The sequence below is a fragment of the Galleria mellonella genome, unplaced genomic scaffold, assembly GCF_026898425.1.
Source record: "Galleria mellonella isolate WM207_F2 unplaced genomic scaffold, CSIRO_AGI_GalMel_v1 utg38, whole genome shotgun sequence".
In the NCBI taxonomy this organism is placed as follows: Eukaryota; Metazoa; Arthropoda; class Insecta; order Lepidoptera; family Pyralidae; genus Galleria; species Galleria mellonella.
The window spans coordinates 6,592,617-6,607,910 of NW_026442090.1; the positions used below are offsets into that span (position 1 = coordinate 6,592,617).

A 15,294-nucleotide genomic window follows, 5' to 3' on the forward strand; every position below is an offset into this window, starting at 1 on the left:
ATCCCGTTATTAGATCCTGACCTGGTAACAATGGGACCACCTTAGGAAGATGGTACTCTTAGAATAAAAAAAGATTTTTTAAATCGGTCCATAGTGATGGAGAAATCGATCGACGGTATATATTTTTTTATGTGAACGTACATACAAACATTGAACATTTAAATTGGTTCAAAATTAAATTTACTATAGAAAGTAGTAATAATAACTTTAGTTCCTCAATCGCTCTAAGTAGACAGCGCAAATGCTAATTGCATTTTAAAAATATAAAATACCATAATCGTACCGGCAATCGTAACCGTTTGTTGTTATAAGGATTCAAAATCGTGTGTTTGAAACTTGCTTGCTATTGTAGATACTGTAGCTGCTCAAATGTTTGCTCTCATAGAAAATCACAGATTAAATAATAGAAAATAAGGATTTTAAATCGGATATTTTCAACCTCTTTTTTGTTGCGGCACATATTTAACGATTTCAAAATTTGGCGGCATACAAAGAAAAAGATAAAATTATTATATACTTCCTACAACACACTGCATAAATAGTTTATGACAAAAATTTTAAATATTTGCAAAATTTGGCGGCACACTTTTAAAATTTGGCGGCACACAAAAGTGCCGCGGCACAGTGGCTGAGAATCACTGATTTTAAATCATAGTCTTTAACAAGTAGCTTTACTACTTGCTAGCATAGTATTATATTATCTGTGCTACTTGCAAAGTTTTATAAATTAAAACCATTAGACATTAGATAGGTAATCCTTTAATAACACAATGACAATGCACGTCATAAAAACATACATTTAGAAAAGAGTAGCACAGAGTTAATAACACAAAGGTTACTTGCTTTCATACAGAATAAATATATTTGGGTACTATATGTCTGTGATTATAACGTAGCAAAAATAACGTAGTAATTACTTATGTGATAGGTATAATGAAGTAGGTATTCTTAAAAAAAAAGTATAAGAGTAAAGCAGTCTTTTATATCACAGCAATAAGTTAGCCCATCGTGATGAATACACCTGGGATTCAGCATGATAGTTTTCAGGGAGGACCACGTGGAGGACGACTTGACAGGATATATTGCTAGCAATGAGACTGGTAGTCGCATTACTAACAATCCCCCCCCCCCCCCCAAACAAACAAATGTCTCATTACTCTGTGGCATAGTTTCTCTCTAATCTGTTTCGTAAAGTAGGTACCTACACTGTGTTTTAATCTTAACAATTCGATTTAAGAGACATTATATTATTTTGTATTTCTTTGTTATTGAATGTTGTATATATTGAATGTTTTATTCTTTAAAATTAAGTGTCCATAAATTTTTTTCTTAATATATACAAAGCATCGGGAATGTTAATACGTATTGAACTGATTATATGCAATATTAACTATAAAAATTCAAGATGATTTTCTCTGATCGTTTTTGTCAGTGGATTGGACATTTAAAGTTATCCCGTGTTGTAATTTGTGTCTCTGTTATTTTATTCCTAGTACCTTTTGTTACTCATTATTATTTGTCTAAGGTAATGCAGTACTTTTATAACTGAATTTTTATATGACTTACTATAAAGTTAAATTACCAAATTTTTTGAGCCGGTTGGAAAAAATAATAGTAATAATTAAATATCTGCTTCATTATAATTTTTGTAATCCATTATTTACTGCTGAACCTAGATCTACCTCCTCATACCTCCTGTATAAACTGACTGCTTGTAATGCTTTTGATTTCGTTAATTCATATCTATTGTTACCCATTGATTATTGATTGTTTTTGCTATGTAATTGGTCCATTATGACTTCAGCTTATATATGTACAAAAAGCAGCATTGGTTACAATTTAGCTATCAAAATTTAGAATTACCAAACAAATATGAATAGTAGAGCTATTTCATGGATATGCTATAATTTTATTAGCTATGAATTATTATAGAATTTAATGAAAATTTAAACAAATAAATAATTGAACTGACCATAAAACATGGTTTACTGAAAGAGATATCTCTTAAAGTTGTCTTTTGTTCACATTAATATGTAAATTTAATATATAAATGTTTTTCCGAGTGCAATTAAGATTGTATTATTTCTATAAATCTTGTTTACCTGTAATTAAGTTCTATAAAAACACTAGTATAAATTTGTTTAAATAAACTATATTAAAATATATTGATTTCATACTTACTATAAAAATGTATATGTTTAATGTGTATGTCTTATATATAACATCCTATTTTTTTGGTAATGCTCTTGAATATAGATGAATGTTCATTACTAAAATGGAGTTCTAAGTGTTACAACCTGGTTAGAAGTTGGTTATAATTTTGCTTAGCTTTCTATTTTTATAACACAGATGCCAATTGGAAGTCTATTTAAAATATGAAGAATATTCTTCTAGAATAATATTTTGGAATTTTACAGTATGAATCAACATTGGGATCTTTGGGCAGCAATCCAATGCGGCACACTTTGGAAGCCCTGGGTGATTTTTCCACCATGAATGTGGTTGATCTTAAACTTAGAATCGAAGAGATGCTTAGAATCAAAGTGAGTTTTAGCAGTAAGTCACAGATTCCTCATGATAAAGCTGCATTATTATAAAATTTTTATAATCAAAAAGTCTGTATATACCAGTAGTAATAATAGTTTCTTATTATAAGTAATGGCTAAGGATACTAAGACAGTTCTTAGAATGGATATCTGTTTGATAAAATAAAGCATTTTTACAACAGTTATCTGTCTGAGAAAATGTTTGTTGACATTAGAATAAAAGTCAAGAAATAAAAAAAAATATATAAATTTAATAATCTTATTATAAATTTAATAGTTAAATTTGATTAAGCTTGATTAAAACACTGTTTTGGAAAGGACAATGAAAATGCTGGGAAATATTTTCATGTCATTATTTGTTCTCATCTAACATGTGGTGGAACTGGCTGTTAATAAACAAAAATTAAATATTTCTTTTGATGCTGTGAGATTTAATACTTTTTATTTTATATAATAGGATGATAAACAAGCTAGATATATATTGCACCACAGGTATCACAGAATGTCCTGAAACATTCACTATATCCTCTATGCATGTGTATTTCTGGGTACTACAGTGTTATGCCTCTGTGCTCTGCATTTTCACCTCCATATTCCACCCTTCAAACACAAACATGAAAAACAGCCATGCAAGCACAGCTGTAGAGGTCAGAATCCACTGATGGTGGGGGGAAGGGATCGTTAGTAATGCGGGCTACCAGTCTCATTGCTAGTAATATACCCTGTCAGGTCGACCTCCATGCAGTTCTCCCTGGAAACCATCGTGCTGAGTTCCAGCAGTATTCATCACGATGGGCTGACTGACCTGTTTTTTCATTATTCACCTATCTTCCCTCACTGGCGCCCCGCCAGCGTATACCGTTAGCACAGGTGGGGTTATCACTCCATTCATCATCCATTAAAAAAAACCACTGATGGTGAAACTTATTTATATAATTAAACAGATTACTATTTAATTAAGTATCAATTTATTAAGATAGATACTATTGACAATATTATTACTTATTTTAATATTTTATGTATTAAGTAACCTTTCTTTTAGGCCTCTGTGTCCACTGAACTGCGGGAGTTGGAGGCGCGCCGCAGTCGGTTACAGCGTGAGGCAGCTGCGGCCAGCGCTAAAGCAGATAGTGCAAAAGCAGAACACGCTCGCGCCGCTGCTGAGCTGCAACGGCTACGCGTCTCCGCCGATCAAGCACGGCTTGCACAGCTCGAGGCGATTAGACGTGATTCTCCTGAATTAGCTCCTCCTATACAAATACTTCCATCGCGACCGCCTCCTGTCTTGCCCACGGTGAGCTCCTCATCCGAAGTCCATTGCCGAATGTTTTCTTGTTTTGACCATTCCCGTTGCTCCTTGACGTCGGGCTTTCCTGTCTACTTTTATGACCCAGATATCTACGCTCCACTGGCTGGGGCAGAAGTGGATGGTTTTCTTAAAACAACTCTTCGTCAAACACTGGGCTATAACGCGCACCTTACACACAATCCGAATGAAGCGTGCATTTATCTCGTCCTCGTAGGTGAAGCTTTTCCATTCGACAAAAATCCCTCGTAAGTTACTTTCTTATCAATCTTTTTTTAATTATTCTATAACTGTATAATATTTAAGTCGTACATTTTTAATTTTAGGTCAACTACAGAATCATATAAATTGTTGCTGAACGAAACGGCGGTTAAGAGTCTTCCATTTTGGGGAGGCGATGGTCGTAACCATGTATTATTGAACCTAGCTCGACGGGAGTTGGCAGTCGGCTCTGGTGATGCTTTTCGAGGAGCGTCTATAGGCAGAGCACTTATCGCTCAGTCGACATTTACGCACGAGTATTTCAGACCCGGTTTCGATATCGTGACACCACCTGCTCTAGGTCCGCCAGGCGGTGACGTGTGGGTAGATTGCGCACCTATAGCACCTGCGAGACGCAAATATTTACTCAGGTAAGTTATTTTAATTTTAAATATAGATAAACAATCATTACGTGTTTAAATGTTTATTGCTAGATAAATTTACTGCTCTTTAATATAAAATGTAAAAATTATTATATAATTTTTTATGTTTAAATTAAGATATTTTGATATGCATTCATAAGCTACGTTTAGTTTTCAGGGCTCACAACCTCCAGCAAAGGGCCGAGATAGAGACCAAGACAAAAATCTTATTGAGTACCTTCAAGGAATAGAGAAGGCTGCGCCCTCACAAGACATGTTCTTTTTGCAATTTGAATGCGACCCACCTGTAGAACGACGTGCGGTACTGCACATCGGAGATTGGGCGCTTTGTGGTACTGACCGTTCGCGACGAGCGATTCTACGGGATTCCACATTCGTACTTATATTAGCCCCTGCTGATCGTGTCTACACGACAACTGCATTATTGCAAGCGAGGTTATACGAAGCTCTAAGGTCAGGAGCTATACCCATTATATTGGGAGGTGACAGAATTCGGTTGCCATATGATGAAGTACTAGATTGGCGAAGAGCGGTTTTAACATTACCGAAGGCACGTGTCACAGAATTACATTTCTTGTTACGGGCCATATCGGATGCTGACTTGTTGACGTTTCGGAGACAGGGTCGCGTATTATGGGAGAGATATCTCAGTTCGGTGCAGGCGAGCGTAGACTCTTTGTTGGCAACTATACGAACTAGGTTAAACATACCAGCACAACCGGCGGCGCCAACAGTAGGATTGCCCGCGTTTAACGACTCATACTCTCCACCGAAGTCAGAACCTCAATTGGTGGAGGCAGAGCAAGACGAGACTTTGGGTCCACTCGAGGCACCATATTCGAGTCCTGCTTTTCGGCGGAATTTTACTTTGGGATTATTACACGGTTACGAACTATGGAACGACTGGGGCGAGCCGTTCGCATTATATCCGCAGTTGCCGTGGGACCCAGCGGTGACATCGGAGGCGCGTTTCATGGGATCAGCTGCAGGCTTTAGACCGCTGGGTGCTGGAGCCGGCGGGTCCGGCAAGGAGTTCAGCGAGGCACTAGGTGGTGACCGTCCACGTGAGCAATTCACTGTTGTCATACTCACGTATGAACGTGAGGCAGTACTGGCTGCTGCGCTGACGAGACTTAGAGGCCTTCCATATTTGAATAAGGTTTGTATTTGTAATGTTAGTCATGTCATTTTGTTGTTATAGTGTATGGACGTAATATTTTATTGTCTTATTAACTGTGATAAAACACACCAATGTTTAACTTGAACAGTCACTTGTGTATCTACTTAATGCATATGCAGGCAAATGTGTTGTCCTGTGGTAATTGCTAGACAGTAGTCAGCACTTTTACATTTATTCACTTTGTCTGTTTGGAACATTTTTATTGTTACGTTTTTTATGATATGTAGAATGGCAAATAAGCTTACGATTTACCTGTTGGAAAGTGGTAACCGTCGTTTATTAACGTGAACATTATCACAGATATCTCATAATAAATATGCCTTTTGGACTATATTTTCTCTTGGTAAATAGAGTTCTTTAAATAGATAGATAAGCACTTTATTTGAACCATTCATGACACACGTAAATTAACAAATGAATTCATACAATCAAATTAATTACATCTTTTGAAATATAAAACAAAAAATAAAATATGAAAATATGTTTTCGCCATGTGTGTCGCAGTAACTCAAATAAATAAAAAAATAGACGTAGCTAACGATTATATTATAGTATACGAGTAGTAAACATTTTATAGTATAAGTAAGTATAGGTAAGGGTGGTGGTTGTTTGGCGGGGGCAGGTGGTGGTGGTGTGGAACGGGCCGTCGGCGCCGGGCGCGGCGACGTGGCCGGAGAGCGGTGCGCCGGTGGTGGTGGTACGCGCGGCTCGCAACTCGCTCAACAACCGCTTCCTGCCCTTCCACCTCGTCGACACCGAGGCCGTGCTCTGTGTAGACGACGACGCGCACCTCAGGCACGACGAGATCGTCTTCGCGTTTAGGTGAGACCATAAACTGTGTAGTGGTAGCCATACACGATCATGATGTGCTATGTGGTTCCGGCGTAGAAAGAGCCGCCCATTCCTTTCCCGTGGGTCTCTTAAGAGGCGACTAAGGGAACTTAATGGTCGAGAGACGCGCAGCAGTACCCCTGTTTTTTTTTTAATCAATGATAATGGATTTGTAACTCCGCTTGTGCCAACGGTACACGCTGGCGGGGCATTAGTAAGGGGTGATAAGTGAGATTGAAAGGGCAGGTCAGTTAGCCCATAGTGATAAATACACCCGGAATTCAGCACGATGGTTTCCAGGGAGATCACGTGGAGGTCGACCTGATAGGGTATATTGCTAGAAATGGGACTCATAGTCCGCATTACTAACAATCCTTTTCCCCCCTAGCACCCCTGTTTAAACACCAAGGCTTTACTGGTGTTGCCAATCTGCCTGTCAAGCGTGGCAAAACCCACTAATAGGGGGAGCCCTATGTTCAGCAGTGAACAATTAACGGCTAGTATGGATACACGATCATGAAATGTTTAACCCGAATTTACATATATATTTCCGAGCCACTTCTAATATAATTGGCAAGCTACTACTAAAATTTCAATGATGTTTATAATAAATATTATTTAAGTTTTTTTTTATTGTTAATTGAATCTTTTTTATATCTCTAATATAAAATATATATAAGAAAGGTTACAATAACAAAATCAAATATTTTCTGCGTCTTTGTTGATACAATCGTGGCTGGCGATTTTGATCGGTATTTGAAGTAGTTTTATAGTGAATTGATTTCCAATAACAAGAAAGAATGAATATATTTGGTTATTAGCTTAAACTATACGAGGAAAAATTTCTATCAATTAAAAATTATTGTTTAAGAATGACAGTTATACACAATTTTATAGCGTATTATTAATTACGGTGGATCTAAAAAAGCTAATAATTGTCAACTGTAGGCATGAATAAAGATTTGTGCTATGTAGATTATAGTACATAATTACATTTGCAGGGTATGGCGTGAGCACCGTGATAGGATCGTAGGATTCCCCGGCCGGTACCACGCATGGGACCTCAACTACAATAATGGATTCCTCTACAATTCAAATTACAGGTATCTAATCATCTTGCTTGTTTTGAGTATTAATCCGTAATGGCTTACTATCGACTTATATATCCTAAAGGTAGATTTAAATCTATCTGGATATATTGTTTCTTCAGGATCGGCAACACGCTAGGTACAGTAACCGTTTACCATCAGGCGGGCTGTATGCTTGTTTATTGTGGTATAAAAAAACTGTGTGTGTCCATTTAAATCTTCGGCTAACCAGCTGTTGATTAAAAACACTGTTAATAAACGAAATTACTTCCAGATACAACGGTGTGTTTAATACCTTCCACAATTTGTTCAGTCAATCTTATTCGAGTTTCACGAACTGCTTGAACCTGTTATCTGTTGTATCTGAATATCTGGAACCTGTTACGAACATGAAAGCATTGACCGCATATTGATAAGTAGTCCTGTTTACGTAGAAGCATTGAAATCTTATGAATACTGTAAGTCGTAGAATACTGACGGATCTGACGAAGATTACGTATAAAGATCCGTTACTATTCTACGACTATGACGATATTTTATAAATCCTTTTATTAGTACATATTCGTACTGTACGGATTCTGGTATGAATTAATGAGTTACAATGATGATGTTAGCTGTGAGCTGAGCATGGTGTTGACGGGCGCTGCGTTCGTGCACCGCTACTACTTGTGGGCGTACTGGCGCGCGCTGCCCGCCGCCGTGCGCGAGTACGTCGACGAGTACATGAATTGCGAGGACATCGCGATGAACTTCCTCGTCGCGCACATCACCAGGAAGCCGCCCGTTAAGGTACGCTCTAAAATATTATATTAATATTTGTAATAAACTGGCGCTATCACATACAGATTCATTTAATGCTAGTTCGACAATGGCGGGGGGAAGGGATTGTTAGTAATGGGCAGGTTAGTCCCCATTGCTATCAATATACTTTATAAGGTCGACCTTCACGTGGTTTCCCCTGGAAACCATCGTGACTAATTTATCGTTGAATTTGTCACGAGGGGTTAACTAACCTGCTTCTTCAGCCTCACCTATTATCTCTCACTGGTGCCTCGCCAGTGTATACCGAAAGTGGTAACCGTCGCCTATAGACATGTGCAGTACCATGGACATAACAGAATATACTGTTTCGCCCATGATACCTCCCATGCGTTGCCATTCCTGAGGACTCAGGTGTTATTCCTCTGTACCCTGTAAATTCACTGTCATATCCCACCCTCAAACCGAAACACAGCCATGCAAACACAATTGCTTTACGGTAGAAACGCGAATGGGACAGAGGTACCTAAGCAATCGACTTTTGTACAGTCTCCCTCTGGTCCCTTTTTTATGTGCACTTGTCTTTACTGTTGCTTATCTCACGTGTTTGTTTTATATTCCGTAACTATGTGTGGAGACCTGTTATTGGTTATCTGTTTTTTATTATAATTTATATTTACTATTGTTGGAAAGTCTTCCAAATAAATAAAATAAAATACTAATAGTGCCATACATTCTTACCAATAATTTCGCCCTTAAGTTAAAATGCTCTGTGTTGTGAGGAACTACGCAACGAACATCCAGGGTCACAACCCAGAATACAAATTGATGAACATGTTTTTCCAAAATCTTAAATGTCATTATATATATATATATATATATATATATATATATATATATATATATATATATATATATATATATATATATATATATATATATATATATGTCTTTCGATAATAATTAATCTAGAATTATATGAATAAAGTACACAGCATTTTTTGGTTAACAAGTAATTTTACTTTATCAATTGATGAAGTTTTTTTTTATTATTTACGACTATTTGTATACATAATGAATAAAAAAGTAATAACATGTTCACAACTATGATTCCTAATAGGGTAGTCAGTGGCACTTGTTTATTGTTGTCATTGTGATGACCGTACTACTCAGCACGCCCACATTTCATTATTAGACATTTTATTATTATACATATTAGAATTGTAGTGGGCGAACCTACAACTGTCACTCAGATTACAAAGTAGTAAACACAAAGTGTTTTGGTCTGCATATCGTCCAAATAATTGCAGATAAACTGTAAATTTTTTATATAGTCCTTTGAGCCGGATACGAACCAGTGATGAATAGATATATTTAATTTGCAGGTGACTTCAAGGTGGACATTCCGCTGTCCAGGTTGTCCAGTAACGTTATCAGCGGATGAAACACACTTCCATGAGAGACATAAGTGTATTCAATTTTCTCTCAGGTAAGGAAATATTATTATATAATAATAATGCATAATGCAGATTTGAACATAGCTGCCGGTTTACTACATTTTTTAATGGTTTTTGCATGTATGTAAGTATATCCAAATTTATAAAGCAATATGTAGCCTAAAAATTTTGTTAAATTTTGATAAATGATGTGTCTGTTAATTTGTTATTATTATTGTAATGAGATTATTACGGACCACATAGTAACGGTATAAAATGAATATGGCGGCCACAAAATGTACAGAACTCATTTTACAGTCTCTGACTTTATTAAGTTCACTTGTATAGGTATGACTTTTGTAACATTTATTTCTAGGTAATGGGATACACCCCACTCATGTCAACGCAATACCGCGCCGATTCGGTGTTATTCAAGACGCGGATACCCCACGATAAACAGAAGTGCTTCAAATTCATATAGTGCTGTTACATGAAATCTTTGATCGACAATACTATGAGAACGCTATTTATATCGAGCGCGGTTCTTCAATGATTTCGGAGAAATCGAATAAAATGTTTACCTTTATATATTAAATGATTGTTAATTATATAAATAATTAGTTGATCCCGCGACTTCGTGTGTATAAAGTTACTTCATAGTTTTATACAGTATTTTTCACCGTTATTATTTTACGCCATCATTGTTGTTAAGTAGATTAAATAATATACTTGCCACTAGATGGCTTTGATAAAATAATAGTTTTAATCTCTTTGGAAAATATTGTTTAAAATTTTTAGTAGTCTATACTTTGTTTTCAGTTTCGTGTTTTACCTGAAAATCTAACACATAGATACAAAATAAAAAAATTCTGTTCAGTATCTAATTTCAGTTTTAGTTTCCTTACCATTTTATTATATGTAAAGAAGCTTACAAACAAATACAAAATACAAGTAACAAGTTCTAAACGTTGAAGTTAAGGGCAGTTTTAGAAAATATAAAATTGATTCATATGTGATTAGTTCGGTTTTCATTTATTGCGTATATACACACCATTTTGACAATAATAGAAATATTGTGAAATGCTTTTAACGAAATAAATTTTATTTCTTACGATTCGTTGTGTTCATTTGTAATAAGTAAAGAGACGGCTAGGTAGCTATTTTATATAGCAGTGTTTTTATTAGTTATTATTCAGTAGTAATCTAATGTCGAATTGTATGAAAAATACCTTATTTATGTATAATTTGTATTTTTAGGTTCTTTTTATTTCCCAAACATTATTGTTACATAATTAAAAAAATATATTGAAAGGGTTTTATTAGGAAAAAATATTATAATAAACTAATTGTATCTATACGTAAAATATTGTATAACGATACGAAATAATAGGATCAATATAAATATTTGTACAGAGTATTAAATTTGTATAGAAAAATATAATCTAGTATTTTAAATAATTTCTGAATGCACTTCGTCACTGTGTCGCTGTTACATTAACTCGATATGGTGATAGATTTTATTGCTGACTGTTGAAACGAAAGTATATTATGAATGTGTGATGAATGATGGGTATGTGTATTGTGTAGTATCTAAAATTTAAGAGCACTAGTCCTTGTGTTATGATTTAAGACTGATTAAACATTTGAGTAGTTTAGATTCTTCGTTTAATAAACATAATTATTGAGGATATAATTAAAAAAAAAAAATGTTTTACTATGATCTTTCTGCCATGAACATATCCTGGTTTACGTCTTCTATTATTCTGGAATTTGCAGAAGTTGTATGAAGTGTAACTATTAAGGTTATTTTTGTTGTAAGTGAATATACATATTCTGTCTAAATCGATTTTTTGAATTGTTCTTTTGGATTGCATTTACAGGCAATTTATATTAATACTTTGTTTAGGCTATATGTTAGTAAAATGTTGTGTGTGCTATTATTGTGTTACTTTGAGGTGTATCGGGAATGTATAACGAGCTGACGATAGGTACAAGAAAGTGTTCAACTTTTCCCAAAGAACAATGGATGAAATAGAATATTTTTGAGACTTTGATATTAATTCACCGGTTTGTGTAAAACTCACATTCATTGACAAAAATTCAGTTTGATAACTTCACACATTTTGTTTGCAGATAGAGTTTCTTTTTATATATATGTACCTTGTCTTGTGCTACGTATGCTGCACTTTTGTTCGACGAGAAATAATTTAGAGCATAAATTTTGGTCCGGTCATATATAAAACTTCTAAAATGGCATGTAACATATATACATGTGCAAAAAAAAGCTTGTGTAAAAAAGAAATTTTGTCTACGACATCTCCATCGTCTGTTCAGATCTTTTTAAATTTCATTGATAAATTTATATGCTCTTTACAGTTTATATATTTTTACTATATAATTAAATCGAATATAGGTATATACTGTAAAACAATATGAATACATGTTGTTATATAAATTACAAAATTTAATGATAGTAATTAATCGAAAGCTTCAAATTTGATGAATTAAATATTACGCAACGAACATAATTTTATGTTAATTTGTGTTTTACAGTTGTTAATAACACGTTTAAGAATAAATATAATTGTTTGTGTGATTTTCATTTGTTTAAGTAATTTTGTAAGTACACTTTATTTATTATCTGCATGCAGAATGATTTGGCACATTTGGAAATCTGGTAGAGCCGATCAATACAATCATAAAGATGGATGATGCATGTTTCTACCTCAATTATATCAAAATTAACTGTGTCACTACTAAATTACTTGTCTTGATGTTACAATTAGCACTGTACGAGTATGTAAACCTCGATCTACTCTAAACTTTTTCAAGAGTCCTGTTTTTGTCAATCCTTTAAAATTTTTTTATATAAAATGTAACATATCGGTATCAAACTTTTTCTGATATCAATTAGGTATTCTAAAAAAATATTCACATATGATGTACATTATTTGTATGATACTTATGTTTTTTAGTTTTAAAGGACCAATAAACTAGTTGGGTTTATGGGATGGTAGGGTTAAAAATTAAATAAAGACGTGCATAAATGACTAAATTAATGTTCTATATGAAAACGAAAAAATGATTTTATTTCTTAATTTTATGTAAATAGAGAATGGCTCTACCGATCGTGTGCCAAATCATCTCTTTTATTAGCTTAAATTTTTATTGTGCCATCTTGAATTAAGCTTCAAATTTTACCTCATGCATCACAGTATTTACTTGTAAGTTATGTTTATCTAACGCAGTCTTTTTTTATTTGTAAGTTCATAAGAGGTTTTGGTTTGGGAATAAATAGATTTTTCATTAAAAAGCAGATAATTCATATAAGTCCAAAATATTAGTTATGACATTAATATTTTCGTTAAAATGAATATTTTCTCGCCAAGTAGCTTACAATGTAAGCAGAGAGAGAGAGAGAGAAATTTGTTTAAAAAAATTTTTTGTTTGTTATGTTTATGATATAATATTATAAAGTTGATATCATATTTAATCCCATTTCATCCTCTACAGTACTTTATGAATAAAGTGTATTTATATATAAAATTATATCATGATAAATATCTAATAATATGTATGTACATAAACAGGAATTTTGGTTTATAATCACGTAGACATTTGTTTTTAAATTGAAATGTTTATTAGTTTAATGATTGCAGAAATGAATATTTAAATAAATGTACATAATTTTATTTGGCATGTTTTTATTTAACACTGTTCTACTTAACGGCGTAAATATATACAGAAAGCATTGTGTGCAAAAGGTCTTTATTCTCAAATACATCTCTTGCTTCATGTAACTCTCTACTGACTTCAAAAAGAAGGAGATTCTTAATTCAGTTGTACTTTATTATGTTTGTTACCTCATGACCGTGTCAGTTGTAAACCGATTTACAATTTTTTTTATGTGAATATACTAACAGAATGGTCCCATAAATGTTTTATCAAAATCGGTTCAGTAATTTAGTTTTTAAATTAAAATAGTATCGTTATTCGAAATTAATTCAAGTCGGTTTTTTCGTGGAATACATTTTTAATTATGGACTTGTTTAAGGTAAATGCGCCGGTTCCGCAGACTTAATTGTGACTAGAATTGTGTAACAATTATTATATTAATATACGTACTATACATAGTTACCTATTGTTATTGTGTAATAATACTACTACAAAGAAAATAATACATGCATATCAGGTATGTTTGTCCTTAAGTTAGTCATATGTTTCATAGTACTGCGGTGGTCGAGGGAATTGATACAATAGAGTAACCGCAATGCGCTTCTGGTGTTAATTACTTAAGCTACTGATGTGATAATATTACGTGCCCCGTGTAATTGTATATCGCGCAAACGTGACAGTCGTATTAACCCGACGCCTGGTGTAAAGTGTAATCCTCACATTTATATATTTGTCCTTACAGTATTCACATAAAGTAGTTATGTTATAATAACTGCACATTTTAGGTAAATACTGATTGTACTTCGATATTTTGTCGAGAATAATCAAGTATTGTGGGGACTGGGTCCCTTAATGTGAGTTATAAAAAAAATATGTTACCGTTTATGTCAATAAATTTGTTTTTAAAACATTGCTGCTTCTCTAATTTCTATTTTAATCTTTTAGAAAATCGAACTTTCGTGCAAAACAATACGACGTTATCAAAATTGATACTGTAATCGCGTTCTAGCCATGGAAGTTGATTCTGGGTGTGGGTGGTTTATTAAGCATGCGAGAAGTTGCTGGTTCTATGGTGATCCAATGTAGCACATCGAATATGCTTACGATTGTAATCCTATTTCGAGTAGCCCGAGGAAATCGACGACTATTGCTGTTGTACGAGGTTTGTCCGGAAAGTACGTATAAAAGTTTTTTAAAAATTTTATTTTACAATTATTCAGGTAAATCAATTTTATCCCCTTCAAAGTACTCCCCCTGTGACATAATGCACTTGTGCCAAAGCCGTTTCCACTGTGAGAAGGCTCCTTGAAAGTCCTCTGGTTGTAGGTTTCTCAGCTGCCCCGTCGTAGCTTTTTTTATCTCATTTATGTCCCCCAAATGCCGCCCCCGAAGTACCAATTTGGTTTTTGGGAACAAGAAGAAGTCACACGGGGCCAAATCCGGCGAATAGGGGGGTGTTCGGTCACCGTAATGGAATTTTTACTCAAAAACTCACGGACAACAAGAGAGGTGTGGGCAGGGGCATTGTCGTGGTGAAGAATCCAACGCCCCTCTCGCGCCAATTCTGGACGAACTCGTGCCACACGAGCTTTGAGGCGTCTGAGCACATCGACGTAGAATTTTCCATCAACTGTCTGGCCTGGAGGGACGAATTCTTGATGGACAATCCCCCGAACATCGAAAAAAACAATCAACATTGTCTTGACATTTGAGCGGGATTTTCTTGATTTTTTTGTTCGTGGTTCCCCGGATGTCTTCCACTCTTTGCTTTCACGGCCATTCTTGCCGAGTTTCGAGAGAAACTTGATTACGACGCGCTGCTCTTCAAC

General features: G+C 34.6%; 1 protein-coding gene across 1 annotated transcript; it reads left to right on the forward strand.

The window, feature by feature from the left end:
* Nucleotides 1-1,184: 1,184 nt before the first annotated feature.
* LOC113522469 (exostosin-3) lies at nt 1,185-14,376 on the forward strand. Its single transcript, XM_052897640.1, has 9 exons — nt 1,185-1,525; nt 2,418-2,543; nt 3,589-4,100; nt 4,179-4,484; nt 4,647-5,655; nt 6,299-6,498; nt 7,509-7,610; nt 8,210-8,384; nt 9,740-14,376. Exons 1-9 carry the CDS (start codon nt 1,406-1,408, stop codon nt 9,845-9,847), a joined length of 2,658 nt encoding a protein of 885 aa, XP_052753600.1. The 5' UTR covers nt 1,185-1,405; the 3' UTR covers nt 9,848-14,376.
* The last annotated feature ends 918 nt before the right edge of the window (nt 14,377-15,294 follow it).

Bases quoted from the DNA above. Each gene is read 5' to 3' on its own strand.
- LOC113522469 (XM_052897640.1), top strand. From the start codon at position 1,406: ATGATTTTCTCTGATCGTTTTTGTCAGTGGATTGGACATTTAAAGTTA. The intron at 4,485-4,646 runs GTAAGTTATTTT...AGCTACGTTTAG, and splicing joins AGACGCAAATATTTACTCAG to TTTTCAGGGCTCACAACCTC. The intron at 5,656-6,298 runs GTTTGTATTTGT...TGGCGGGGGCAG, and splicing joins GCCTTCCATATTTGAATAAG to GTGGTGGTGGTGTGGAACGG.